We start from the raw sequence: 14,809 nt of genomic DNA, 5'->3' as shown, positions 1-14,809 counted from the left end.
TAATGACCATTGCAGCATCCCCGTGGTCACGTGCTTCAGAGGCTTGGCAACTGTTCCATATTTACAACGGTAGCAGTGTCCCACGGTCCCACAATTCACCTTTTGCGACCTTCTGACAAACAAAGTCAATCGGGAATCCGGGATTCACTTAACAACCACATTCCTAACTTAACAACTGCAAGGATTCGCTTAACAGCTGGACCAATAGAAATAGAAAAGGGGGGAGGGAATCACTTAACAGCTGTCTCGCTTCGCACATAAATTTTGGGCTCGCTTGCGATTGTAATTTGAGTATTATCTGTAGTGCCCCAATATGTATTTGCGCATTCGGAATTTTCTACTCCCAGAATAAACCAGACAGACCTGTTCATATTTGCTTACTGGATTTATTCTGCATTTGCTAAACATAAAATTTCTCTCCCTCCTCCTCGTCCTTCTCCACGAAGAACAGGAACTGATGCTCCTTTTCCTCTTTCGGCACCACCCCAAAACTAAAAAAAAGCCACATTCGCGTGGAATGGCGGAATAGCTATCGGAGCGCAAGCAGAATTCGTTCGCTGAGGTTCTCGGCACGCCGAATATCTTAAATCCGTCACCAACCTCCACCACCCCAGCTTCTCAAAGAGACAGGTAATCATAAAAAAATAACAATTATAATAAATACTTGGCCTTTGCATAGCCCTTTTGAGCAATCAAAGCCCTTCACATATATTTATCTTGAAATAAGAGTGTGATCCTCAGAGCGAGCATCTGGCAATGTTTCTCAACCTTGGGCGGCTTTGCTGGCTGGGGATTTTGGGAATTGAAGTCCACACATCTTGAAACCTCCAAGGTTGAGAAACACTGCCATATATATATATATATGGTAAATTGGTACTACTGTGCCCATAATGCAAAGGGGGTGGGCTGCAGCCAAGAGATCACATGAGAACCAAAATCACCGAACAGTGGTGTTCTACTTCCTAGCTGGTACATGATAAGCGGATCAAAAGACGAAAGCCAGGCAGTGCTCTCTGGATCTAAATCCCAAAAGGTTCTCTCTTCGGTGCAAACAGCCCGTCTGCCACCCGCTAAAGGCAGCTGGCACTGGGCGTTAATGGTCATCTTCAGCTGAAGAAGCAATGGTTGCTCTAAATCATGGCCACTTTTAAGGACTGGTGGACTTCAACTCCCAGAATCCCTCAGCCAGCCATGCTAGAATTCTGGGAGTTGAAGTCCCGAAGTTTAAAAGTTGCCAAGTTAGGGAAATCCCTGCTCTTTAAGGCAGGGATGTCAAACTCCCGTCATTGTCACATGACATATTGGGACTCCCCCCCCCCCCGTTCGCTGAACCAGCCGTGGGCGTGGCCAGCATGTGACACATCCAGCCTGTAGGCCGGAAGTTTGACAAAAGACTTTCTCCCTCAGCTTCAAGATGAAGAAACCATCTGGCCCAGAATAACTGGTCTTCCTAACAAGGCCTTGCTCACTTCCAGCTCTCCCCCGATTTTGGTTTCGGGCAATTCAAATTGCTCACACCGTAGGGAGTCACGTCCTGAGAGAAGCTGCCATCCCAAATGGAGTCATCGTAGGCCGAGTTGCCCCATTTTCCAAACTGATCGATCGGGCTTGGGGGCGAGGGATTTGCCAGAAGGACCGTCTGCCGAAATGAAATCCAGCTGACTTTTGGGGGGGGGGCAACTTCAGTGAGCCAACCTTGCATGGCGGTGAGACTACTGTGGATCTCATCCAGCACCGGGTCATCTGAAGATGCTGACGGGGCCCTGAACCCAAACCCAGGAATGATCATTTCTGTTCCCCACCGCCGCCCTCCCAGATGAGCTGAAAATTGCCGTGGATGCAATTCAGATGAGACGTTTGATGAACTCTCCTCCCCCAGGAAAAGTCCAAGGAGGAGGGGCCGCTAACCAACTCTCACTTGTGCCCCCGCTCACTCCCCCGAGTGTGTCTTTTTGTGTGCGATCAGGTAGAGGCCTCGGGTGAAGCTTTTCCCGCAATCCAAGCACTTGTAGGGCTTTTCGCCCCGGTGCGTCCGCTCGTGGGCCGTGAGGTTGGAGCTGCGGCGGAAGGCTTTACCGCAGTCCGCGCAGCTGTAGGGCTTCTCCCCGGTGTGAGTCCGCTCGTGGACAATGAAATCCGAGCTCCACCGAAAGCTCTTGCCGCAGTCCAAGCACTTGTAGGGCTTCTCGCCCGTGTGAGTCCGCATGTGGGTGGTGAGGTTGGAGTTCCGGTTGAAGCTCTTCCCGCAGTCGGCGCACTGGAAGGGCTTCTCGCCTGTGTGGATCTTCTTGTGGCGGATGAAGTGGGAACGGTGGTCAAAGCTCTTCCAGCAATCCTGGCACTTGTAGAGACGCTCCTCCGTGTGGATCCGCCGGCGGAGGACGACGCAGCGCTTCTGCCGGGGGCTCTCTTGGATCCTCTCCTGGAAAAGGATCCCGCCGAGATCTTTGTAGCCCACTCGGCACGGGATCGCTTCGGAGCCTCTTTTGGTCGGAAGGGACCCTGAAGACCTTTCGGGCCTCATTAACTCGTTCTCCGAAATTTTGCCCAATCCGGGCCGTGGCAAGAGGCCGTCCTGGTTCTTTGGGAGTGACGTTCTACCGACAGATTCTCGGTAATCTTGGGCCCAGAGAGGTGGCCGCTCCTGGTCATTCAACAGCCTGCCCCCTGCTGGAGGAAGAGTAGAAAGACATGGTGAATGTGTGCATAAAGATTACAGGTAGACTTGACCTGTTCCAAGGTTCCGATGCGCCCCTCCCTGCCCCCCTATGACCACATTGGGGAGCTCAGCAATCAGCCCACATTACCACTTGTTTGCAGAGTCCCGTAGTCGCATGCATACAATTTACATTTTTGCCATTAGTGTCCCAGGGGTTGGGGACACCTGTTCTAGTCCAAGCCCCCCCCCCGCCTTTCTCAAGCAGGAAATCCTATGTCATTTCAGACAAATGTTTCTCTCCTTTCTGTGAATCATCCTTTAATTAAGTTTCTGCCACTCCTCCAGGCTTTTTTCAATAAATCACTTTAGTTTTCACCTCATCTGTGTCTTCATTAACTCTGAGTCCAAGATCTGCATGTTGACTCTGGCAAAACAGCAGGTCCTCACCTATGCCAGAATCACCTAAACCAAACAGTCCTTGGTGCTCTCTGAGCTTGTTTTTTCCTGGCAGAGATTCCATTACCCTAAAAAGTATTACCGTATTTTTCGGAGTATAAGATGCACTTTCCCCCCCTAAAAGAGGCTGAAAATTTGGGTGCGTCTTATACTCCGAATGTAGCCCTGCCCACCTGCCATCCCCCCCCCCCCGGCCTCCAGACAATGGCTTGCGTGTTTGGGCTCCGCGCCTCACGTTTTCAGCCTGCAAATGCTCAGTTGGAGACCCGTTCAAGGCTATTGGGATAGCCAGAGCACAGTCACGTGGCTGTGATTTATAAAATTTGTGGCTACCAGCAAAAATCTCATAGCAAACGATGCATTTGTTTAATGACTGCAGGATTCACTTAACAACTGCCTCAAAAAACAAGTTGTCAAATCGGGTGCAGTCACATGGTGATTTGCTTAACGGTTGTAATGACAGAAATAGCAGGCTCAATTAAGTTTTTCTCCTCCCACTGCAATCTTTATATATATATATAAAAACGGCTGTGTGTCCCTGTATGTTCCAGCATAACTCTGGAACACCTCAAGCAATTTCAACCAAATTTGGTACACAGATGACTTACTCCCTGGAAACAAATACTGGGGGGGGGGGTGTAAGACACCCCTAACACCTCTCGGGGTGTATGTTCTGTTAAGATACAGCCTGTTGTGCCATACTGGCTTCTACTGTACAGAGCAGTGGAGTTGCCATGGTAACATCTGCACAGTACTCCACAAGGTGGCTCCCTCTGGTAAGAGGGAAAATCCAACATTAGAAATTATGTTTGGTCTGGACATTTCCCCCTATAATAAATAAATACTCAGCAATCGTATTGCATAAAATTGCAGAAGGGCAGCCATCTAAGATGGTTGATTTCTGCCCAAGACAATCCCTTGACCCAGGTAGTCCTCGGCAATTTGAGCCCAAAATTTTCATTACCAAGCGAGACATTTGTTTAAGTGCATTTTTGCCCCATTTTACGGCCCATCATTTTTTTATTAAGGTTTTTTTATTTTTGCCTTTCAAATCCATTCACAAATATACATTCTTATAATGCTATTTAACATTTGTCTGTTCATCACTATTTTTACAAATATATATAATACAGTTTGGGTCACTTTCTTGCCTCCATCTTATTTTGCAACAACCTTGCTCCTTCCATCTTCTCAACCTCTCTTCTCTGCCTTCTTCCTTCCTCCTTTCTTCTTCCTCTCTCTTTCTCCCCTCCTCCTCCTCCTTAACCTCTCTCCACCCTTCCTTCTTCTGCTTTACCCTTTCTTCCTTTCCCTCCTCATCCCCCTCCTTTCCGTTGTTGCCCTTATTTACTTTCTTTGATGAGTTCTCGGGATGGTTTTTCTGCCATCCCAACTTTATATTTTCATACAAATAATTTTCTCTATTACATTTTACTTCTAATATTAATTCCACTTGTATCATTTTTCCACTTATATACTATCTTATTCCCCCCCCCCGAATTTAATAATGTGCCACCTGAGTTATTTAATTCATGTTTTGTTCCTTTCTCTTTCCATTCAAGCCAATCGTAAAATTGCCCCCATGTCCTGTCGTAAAGTACGCTGATTCCTCGACCTTTTCTTTGGTGAGTGAATCACTGCGGTTGTTGAGTTAGTGACATGACAGGGTTGTGAAGTGAATCTGCCTCCCCCATTGACTTTGTTGGTCAAAAGGTCACAAAAGATTATCACGTGACCCCGGGACACTGCAACCGTTGGAAATACAAACCAGTTGCCTCTGGATTTTGATCACATGACCATGGGGATGCTGCAAAAGTTATAAGTGCGAAATACGGTCGTAAATCATTTTTTTCAGTGCTGTTATAACTTTGAACGGGCACTAAATGAACCATTGTAACTTGATTATCTAAGCTAATAAATACACTGTAGTTGGTTTTTTTTTCATCATCTATAATCTGACAAATGTATTGATCGATGTGGACTGTCAACTTGGGGTTAACCCTTATCAACCACATATATCAATAAATGAACGATGCAAAATGTTCCTAGTTTATTTGTAAGCTCAGAAAATTTTAACTGCGGGGTGGCTACGAGTCCAAAGTGACTCCATGGCACAGAATCAATCAATAGATCTGATCGGCTTCTTTCCCACTCCTCGTCTTCCGTTTCATTTGCTGCACATACCCCGGCCAATAGAATAACAGAATTGGAAGGGACCTTGGAGGTCTTCTAGTCCAGAGATCACAAACCTTTCGGACCTCAGGGACCACTAAATTCATAATTTTAAATCCCACGGGCCACTAATACAATCTGCCTAATGACCGGGTAGGTGGGCGTGGCAAGGTGGCCATGTGACTGGGTGGGCGTGGCCAACTCGTTGTCACTCACGTCGAGGGGCGCCTCGCCAGCCTCCACTCGCCCCTCTCCTGCCAGTCACTCATTGCCTGCCCGCCCAGGCTCCTTAGGGCCCCAACAGGAAGCAGTTGTTGGAGCTAAGCAGCCACCATGAGTTGCCCAAACAGCTGGCTCAGTTCAAATTGGAAGAAGCACCTCACTGAGGACTAGGAGCATAGGCTTTCCAAGCAGAGGGAAGACCTGCGGGAGTGCAAGGCCAGGTACCGACGCCTGGAGGCTCAGTGGGCTGAGATGGTCAGCCAGTTCCAGGCCATGATGCAGTCCCACTGGAACAAGGCCCTCCGGCTCTTTGCCACCAGCTGCACTTCCCTCCAGCCTTCGCCCAAAGCCCCCCACCAGGAGGCTGAAGCAGACCCCAAGTAGGAATTTCTACCCCCCTCCAACCCACACAAAAAGACCCCGAAGGGGGAGATTCTCTGCAGCCACCATTGCACATATCATTGCACATATCCATCCCAGGCATGACCTAACAAATGCGCGCACGACAAAAGCACGCCAATGAAACCTCGTCGAGAAAACCGCAACGTCATCAGCGCGCCCACAACAGCGCGCCGATAGAAGCACGATTTAAGTTAAGGTAAGGTAAGCGCGATTTAAGTTAAGGTAAGGATTAGGTTGAGGGTTAGGTTGAGGGTTAGGTTGAGGGTTAGGTTTAGAACTCGCGGTTATTACTTGTTCGTTGAAGGTGCACTTTTGTCAGCACGCTGTTGTCGGCGCGCTTCTGTGCTCATTCGTTGGCGCGATTTAGAACTCACGGTTTTCTCACCGTGGTTTCGTCGAGCGCGCATTTGTCGGTGAAACCCATCCAGGGGCTGTAGTTTGAGGACCCCTGATTTGGTCCAATATAAAAAATGCAAATCATTTTTCTGTGGACCACCAAAATTTTCTCACGGACCACCAGCTAGTGACTGCTGTTCTAGCCCAGCACCCGATCCCACCCCGCTAAAGGAGGAGATCCTGTACCATCCAGCCCAGTGGGGGCCCGATCTCTTAAAAGCCTCCAGAGGGACCACCCATTTTGGTTTATTTATTTGATTTTTACCGCACCTTTATTCCTACTTCCCGTAAAACAACAACCCTGAAAGGTGGATCAGGCTGTTCTATCAATAAATTAGAAGACACTGTGGCGGGGGGGGAGGGAAAACCCATCCTTTACAGTACCTAGTTTTCGAGAGGCCCCCAGGCAGACTTGATGGATCTTTGGAAGATTCACCGTCATTTCCTCCAAGCAAGCCTGACCCTGAAAGAACAAACAAAGGACCAGCCCGTCAGTTCAAAGGAACCCGTGATACTGAAACAAAAAAAAAATGGAACAATTTGACAATATAACATTACCATCCTGTTTTTTTTATTAACCCTGGGAGGGTAAACTGAATGACAGCAGGCCCAGCCTTCTAGCCAAGCGAAGCTGAATTTGGAAAAATGAAGCGAGTCAGGCCAGGTTAGGCTTCGAAGGGGACACCACAAGGAAATCTCTAGATAGGAAATCAGAGGGGGGGGAAATCATCCAGAAGAAAATGATGGCCAAAAAAATATATATTCTAATGCAGGTAGTCCTTGACTTAACAACCATTCATGTAGTCACCTGTTGCAGCAGCCAAATCGGAGGAGGAGGAGGAGGTGTGAGAGTCAGGGTCAGCATCCAGACAACCTGAGAGCTTTGAGGGGTAAGAGCTGGCAGAGACAGAGGTAGCACTTGGCCCATCCATCCATCCTCAGATGGAGAGTCAACAGCCCCCAAGTCTGGAGGTGGCTGATGAGGAAGAGAAGGGACAGCTGGGTCCAGTGCCTGAGGTTCAGATGTGCAGAAGGCAGAGGAGAGGAGAACAGTAGAAATGTATGGGACGGTCCTTGGGACGGAAGAGCCGCTGCTGCTAGCGAAGCCGTACCCTCGCTCTGGGGATAAAAGGCAGGGTGCGGAGATGAATAGATGTGGCAGAGAGCTAATTCATCTCCCTGCCAGACAGACTTATTAGCCTGCGATGAGAAACTTTTTGCCAGGGCTCAGTGCTTGAGGTTCAGATGTGCAGAAGGCAGACGAGAGGAGAACAGTAGAAATGTATGGGACGGTCCTTGGGACGGAAGAGCCACTGCTGCTAGCGAAGCCGTACCCTCGCTCTGGGGATAAAAGGCAGGGTGCGGAGATGAATAGATGTGGCAGAGAGCTATTCACCTCCCTGCCAGACAGACCTATTAGCCTGCGATGAGAGAAAAACTTTTTACCAGGGCTCAGTGCCTGAGGTTCAGATGTGCAGAAGGCAGAGGAGAGGAGAACAGTAGAAATGTATGAGCTGGTCCTTGGGACAGAAGAGCCACTGCTGCTAGCAAAGCCGCACCTTAGCTCTGGGAATAAAAGGCAGGGTGCGGAGATGAATAGATGTGGCAGAGAGCTAATTCATCTCCCTGCCAGACATACTTATTAGCCTGGGTGAGAGAGAAACTTTTTGCCAGGGCTGCTGGCATTCCTAACAAAGGAACGATTGCTTCAACTACAGAGGATTTGCCGAGTTTGGAGAGCTGGGTCAGAATATGAGCATTTAAAGTTACAATGGCACTGAAATTAGCGTCTTATGATAGTTTTTCACTTGCCACCTTTGCAGCATCCCCATGGTCACATGATTAAAATCCAAACGCTCGGCAACTGGCCTGTATTTATGACGGTTGCAGTATCCTGGGGTCACATGGCCCTCTTTTGCGACCTTCCGGCAAGCAAAGTCAACGGGGAAGCCAGATTTGCTCTACAACAGTGTTGCTAATTTAACAGCACTTAACACTTAACAACTCTGGCAAGGAAGGTCGCAAAATGGGGCAGCACTCACTTAGGCCACTGTCTTGCTCAGACAAATAGAAATTTCAGACTCGATTGTGGTTGTTAAGTCGAAGACTACATGTATTGCTGCCAAAAATGTGCTCAAAAGCCACCAGGATTCAGATTGTGAGAGATTTTTTTTTAATTTAAAAACACTTTAAATTTTGGGAAGAAGAGGGGAAGGGTAAAGGGGAGGAAGGGGAAGGAGAGAAGGGAAAGGAGAGGAGGAAGGAAGGAAGGAGAGAAGAAAGAGAAGAAAGGGGGGTAGGAAGGAGGGAGGGAAGAGGGAGGGAAGCAGGGAGGGAAGGAAGGAGAGAAGAAAGTAGGGAAGGAAAGAGGGAAGGAAGGAGAGGAGAGAAGAAAGGAGGGAAGGAAGGAGGGAATGTAGGAGAGAAGGAAGGGGGAAGGAAGGAGGAAAGGAAGGGGGAAAGGAAGGAGAGAAGGAGAAAAGGAAGGAGAGAAGGAAGAAAGGAAGGAGGGAAGGAAGGAGGGATAACAATTAAACAATTGTAGTCAAATGGAGGTATAATGATGGTAATATGTATAAATATCTGAGTTAAAATAAAAAAATAAAAAAATAAAAACACTTACGACCTCCAAATATGCAAAACTGTCCTGAATTAAATTGCTGACAGTGTGGTAGATGAAATTCATATTAAGCATTTATATTCATGAGAAGCCTGGTTCAAATATGTTGGCAGGTTTCCTAAAAGTGCCCTAATTGATTCATGAGTGTGGAGCCAAGTTTCAATACAAAACTAGTCATTTATTAGGAGCATCTTAGGCAAGACCTTTTCGCAGTCAAATCTAAGCTTTGTTTGAGTTATAGCTGAACTTTACTCCTCCCTGTTCCTTCCCTTCGCTCAGTCTGTGTCATAAATCACATTCCCCAATGAGGTGCATCCCTCCCAAGCCTGCTGCAGTAATCTGAAATCCGACTTCAGCCGACAATATGCGTGGAATGCACTGCCCCTCCCTTCTCTCACTACGGCGGTGTTAGGAGTTGACATATGTTCTTATCGGCTGTTATAATGAGAGCGTGTGGGTCAAAAAACTTCCCAACTTTTTCTGGGAATTACAGATTATGAAATCAGCTCTTCCTTACTACTGTAAGGGCCCTTGAGATGTGTGGCACTACAGTTCTCATCAGCCACAGCCAACAGGGGCCATCCCCAGCTAAGCGTGGCATTGATGGGAGTTGTAATCCAAGCTATCCAAAAAGCACCCATTCACAAAAGTTCCTTGGAAATCAAAATCATAGAGCTTTAAAAAAGATCAAACTTTTCTGCCTATCTTTTCCAAAACACGAAGGGCTCCATTTGTTGTATTAATGGCGCTACAAAACGGGAGTAGCCAGGATGAAACCTAAATCTGACATCATTTCACCTACAATTCAAATTCAATTAAATACATGCACCACCTTGTATTTATTGATTTATTTGCAAATTCCCACTGATGATTTGCTAGATTCTCCACCTAGGCAACTCTAAAGATGTGTGGATTTCAACTCCCAGAAATCAGCACGGCTGGCTGGGGAACTCTGGAAGTTGAAGTCCACCCAGCCAAAGCGGTGAACAACACTGCCTCAGTTAAGACAGTCAGTTTGGTGCAGTAGCCTGAGCTACAAAGGAAGAGACCCTGAGTTCTAATCCTGCCTTAAGTATGAAGCCAGCTGAATGTCTAGAGGAGCAAGTCCCTCTCAGCCCTAGAAAAGAGGCAAGGAAAATTCATTTCCAAAAATCTAGCAAGAAAACTATAGGGAATTGTCTATGCCAGAGGTGTCAAACTGGATTTCTTTTGAGGGCTGGATCAGCATTGTACTTGTCCTCCGCGGAAGAACAGTGCTGCTGGAGGCCGGGAAAGTCGAAAATGGGCCAGACGGGGACCTCCGCAAGACCTCCGCCCTTTTGATATTTCCAGGCCAGATATAAGCGCTCCACGGCATGATCCGGCCCATGGGTCTTGAATTGACACCCCTGGTCTGTGCAGTCACCAGGAGTAAAGACTGATTAAAAGGCACAAAAAATGTATTACTGTATTTTTCGGAGTATAAGACGCACCTTTCCCCCCTAAAAGAGCATGGGAATTTTGGTGAGTCTTATACACTGAATACAGCCATTTTTGGCCTCCCAAAGCCCCCCCCCCTGCATCCAATTTTTGCAAAAAATGGGCCGTTTTTTTGCAAAAATTGAGGGGTTTTTGCCTTCCCTCAGCCCCCAGCAGCACTCTGCAGGCTTCAGCAGGGCTGGGGCAAGGCAAAAACGGAGCCCCTTTTTTTCTTAATTACCTCTTCAAAATCTTGGTGCATCTTATACACTGGTGCGTCTTACAGTCTGAAAAATATGGTAAATTGCTAAGCATTTTTATGAGCTTTGGGGGGTTATCCTCAGATTTTGCAGGAGGCACTGATATTGCCTCTTGCATTAACCCTGGCTCAGGGGCACAGTGCAAATGTTCCCCAAACAGTCCATCACAACTACAGGAGATTGACACAAGCTCCATAGGTCAATCCACCAAGACAAGGTGGAAAACAGGAGATGGGACCAACGCTCACCAACTGGGCCTCCTTCTGCCTTAGGAGGAAGCCCTCAGCAAGGGCCACCGCCTGGGCACAGCTCTCCGGTCCCCGGTCCCTGACGCAGCCTTGGATCTCTGGGGGTAGAATGACCAGGAACTGCTCCAGCACCAGAGTCTCCAGGATCTGCTCCTTGGTATGCCTCTCTGGCTTCAGCCACCAGTGGCAAAGCTCCCGGAGACGGTTGCAGACTTCACGGGGTCCTTCGGCATCCTGGTAGCAAAAATGCCGGAACCGCTGCCTCTGGGCCTCCGTGTTCCCGATCTCTTCCCCGCAGACTTCCTCCTTCACTTTCCAGCCAAAGACCGGCGGGGTTGTCCCGCCAGCAGGCTGGACCCGTTTGGAGTCACTAAAAGCCACCAGCTCTGGCAATGGAGGGGAGGCCCAACCAGGATGTGGGGCCTGTACCATCTTCAGGAAATTCTGCCACTGGGCTTCCCAGCGCTGGGCCAGGCCCTCGTCCGGTTCCTGCTTGATCTGCAGTGGGGACCCCCATCTCGGTACTTCGGTGGGGCCGCCGGCCTGGACGACGCAGGATTCTTTCTGGGCACGCTCGGCCAGCTTGGCGCAGGCTGTTTCCTTCTCCTCCATTTTGACTCTCTTCCCTTGAACAGCCTGGGCTGGGAGGTGCAGGGACAAGGGAGCGGCCCTTTCTTTCCGGATGGCTTTGCTGGAGGCCATGGGAGGGGTTCTTATCCCATCTCAGGCCCAAACTGGGGTTCCTTCCTTGATGTCCACCAGGGAGCTCTTTTGGGATGGTGGAGGTCAAACTTCCCCCAAACTCACACCAATACTGCCAATGGGGCACAGCTTTCTCCCCTGTGTCAAAGAAAATAAGAGAATAAATTGCGGCAAGGATTGCCTTTGCCCAGAAATGGAAAAACAAATTAACCCCAAGCGAAGATAAAATAATAAGAAAGATTATGGACTGTGCCGAAATGGACAAACTAACTAAAGAAATCCAGGGAAAAGAAGAATCAGAATTCTACCAGATATGGGATAAATGCTATAGGTGGATGGAGGAAAGAAACAAAAATCAATGAAAGAATATTACAAAACTCAAAAATAATAGTTATGAGTAAAATAAGAGGGTTAAGAATGGTGAAATCCAAATGAAACACAATAGAAGGGGAAATAATATAAGGTGAGCGGTATCGATTGATGATTGCTATTATAAAAAACAGGAAGTTCCTGTTCGTACTGTATTGTATAAATGTGGTGTACGTCTAACTTTTGTGTGTGTGTATTATACATGTTTGTTAATAAAAATCTTTATTAAAAAAAGAGAATAAATAAATGATGGTCTAAAACAGTGGTTCCCACACCCCACAGGGGGGCAATTTGATTTTTAATGGGGGGCAATTTGAACCTTGTTTAAACCAAGCTCATGGCCTTTTAGGCTTCCTCCAGTGAGTAGAGTTCACTTTTTGAGTAAAGTAAGGATTATATGTCACAGGGGAGGCATCACGGTTTTAGAGATGCTTAGGTGGGGCATGGCCAAAAAAAAAGCTTGGGAACCAATGGTCTCAAATCATTGTTTCTCAATCTTGGGCACTTGGAAGACCAGCATGGTTGGCTGGGGAATTCTGGGAGTTGAAGTCCACAAGTGGCCAAGGTTGAGAAACAATGGCCAACAAACTATAGTTCCATTTATCTATATAAGATCTATCAGATAAAGCATCTTCTGCAAATCGGATCCAACATATTTGGCCGAAAACACCACTCTCCCCTCTTAGCACAACCCTCCCCCAGAGCAGGGGGCTTCCAGCGGGGTGGGATGTCAACCTCCATCCTCCCCAGCCGGCTGAGCACCATGGGATCGGGATCCAACCCTTTCCCGAAGACCGGTTGCAACCAGATCCCAGCCCTTTGCAAGCCTTTTCTCCGGCGGGGGTCGCTGGGTTTGCCCCACTTGCTATGGAGGGGATGGGGGAGAGTCGCTTTACAGCAAAGGTCTCCCCCCCCAAAAAAGGTCTTTGGATAGACGCGTTATCAACCCCGCGGAGCAAATCTTGCAACCTCCCGTTTCTGCGCTTTTGGGGGTGAGGTGGGGGGGGTTCACTCACTTGGGCAGCGGGTCTTCTTGCGCCCCTCAATGCCTCCGGGCCCCCTTCGCCCCGCGCAATTGCAAGGGCGAAATCCCCGAGAGACGCTCTCTGCAAAGGAGCAGCAGGAATGGAGGGTGAAGGCGGAAAAGGGAGGGAGGGGGATGCTCCTTGCCAGGGACCCCCCCCCCACCCGCCAAGAGCAGGGATGGCCGCTCTAGCAGCCGGCCACTCTATCGGATTAACCCTTCGGCTGGGTTCCTGCAGCGCTGCAATGCCCTGGGAAGAGGGGGGGGGGGATTTGCCTCCGGCAGAGCCTAGGGAGGGGTCGCGGGGAAGGGACTGAACGGAAAGGTGGGGAGGCCCAAGGGACAATACAATATAGTACGGTACAATACAATACAATACAATACAATACAATACAATACAATACAATACAATACAATACAATAGCAGAGTTGGAAGGGACCTTGGAGGTCTTCTAGTCCAACCCCCTGCCTAGGCAGGAAACCCTATACCGTTTCAGACAGATGGCTATCCGACATACTCTTAAAGACTTCCAGTGTTGGAGCATTTACAACTTCTGGAGGCAAATTGTTCCACTGATTAATTGTTCTGACTGTCAGGAAATTTCTCTTCAGTTCTAAGTTGCTTCTCTCCTTGATTAGTTTCCACCCATTGCTTCTTGTTCTACCCTCAGGTGCCTTGGAGAATAGCTTGACTCCCTCTTCTTTGTGGCAACCCCTGAGATATTGGAAGACTGCTATCATGTCTCCCTTAGTCCTTCTTTCTATTAAACTAGACATACCCAGTTCCTGCAACCGTTCTTCATGTTTTAGTCTCCAGTCCCCTAATCATCTTTATTTCTCTTCTCTGCACTTTCTAGAGTTTCCACATCTTTTCTACATCGTGGCAACCAAAACTGAATGCCGTATTCCAAGTGTGGCCTTCCCAAGGCATTATAAAGTGGTATTCACACTTGATTCTATCCCTCTGTTTATGCAGCCTAGAACTGTATTTGCTTTTTGGCAGCTGCTGCACACTGCTGGCTCACATTTAAATGGTTGTCCACTAGGACTCCAAGATCCCTCTCACAGTTACTACTGTTGAGACAGACCTGGATCACTTAAGAATCATCCACACACGTAGTGTTCCAATATTTGAGGGGCTGCCACAGAGAGGAAGGGGTCAAGCTATTTTCCAAAGCACCCGAAGGCCAGACAAGGAATAATGGATGGAAACTGACCAAGGAGAGATTCAACCTGGAAACAAGGAGGAACTTTCTGACAGTGAGAACAATCCACCAATGGAACAGAGGTTGCCTTCGGAAGTTGTGGGAGCTTTATCACTGGAGGCTTTCAAGAAGAGATTGAACTGTCGTTTGTCAGAAATGGTGTAGGGTCTCCTGCTTGGGCTGAGGGTTTGGACTAGATGATCTATAAGGTCCCTTCCAACTCTGTTAAATCTCTCTTTCACCTCAACCTACCTTACAGGGTTGTTGTTTAGGGACAATTTTTTTAGGCTTAAAAACAGTAATTGAGAGAGGGACCTTGGAGTCCTAGTGGACGATTACTTAAACATCAGTGTGTGGCAGCTGCTTAAAAAAGCTAATACAATCTTTGGTTATATAAACAGAGGCATAGAATCAAAATCAGTATTAGCAACAAAGATGATGAGTGGACTGGAGTCTCAAACATATGAAGAACTGTTGCAGGAACTGGGTATGTCTAGTTTGATGAAAAGAAGGACTAGGGGAGACATGATAGCAGTGTTCCCATATCTCAGGGGTTGCCACAAAGAAGAGGGAGTCAAACTATTCTCCAAGGCACCTCCAAGGACAAGAAGCAATG

The 14,809-nt window shown here is 47.9% G+C and overlaps 1 protein-coding gene across 2 annotated transcripts; it reads right to left on the bottom strand.

Annotated features, from left to right (window-relative positions):
• Positions 1 to 1,319: 1,319 nt before the first annotated feature.
• On the bottom strand, positions 1,320 to 13,135 carry LOC116502778 (zinc finger and SCAN domain-containing protein 31-like). 2 transcript variants are annotated; one of them, XM_032208707.1, is made up of 4 exons: positions 12,981 to 13,135; positions 10,894 to 11,733; positions 6,692 to 6,770; positions 1,320 to 2,670 (listed from the first exon to the last, which is right to left on the bottom strand). In XM_032208707.1, exons 2-4 carry the CDS (start codon positions 11,593 to 11,595, stop codon positions 1,931 to 1,933), a joined length of 1,521 nt encoding a protein of 506 aa, XP_032064598.1. In that variant the 5' UTR covers positions 11,596 to 11,733; positions 12,981 to 13,135; the 3' UTR covers positions 1,320 to 1,930. The 2 variants fall into 2 exon arrangements, with proteins under 2 accessions (XP_032064598.1, XP_032064599.1); XM_032208708.1 differs by having other exon boundaries at positions 1,320 to 2,667.
• Between the last annotated feature and the right edge of the window lie 1,674 nt (positions 13,136 to 14,809).

This window comes from Thamnophis elegans, chromosome 2, assembly GCF_009769535.1.
Source record: "Thamnophis elegans isolate rThaEle1 chromosome 2, rThaEle1.pri, whole genome shotgun sequence".
In the NCBI taxonomy this organism is placed as follows: Eukaryota; Metazoa; Chordata; class Lepidosauria; order Squamata; family Colubridae; genus Thamnophis; species Thamnophis elegans.
This window is presented reverse-complemented; position numbering and strand designations above follow the sequence as displayed.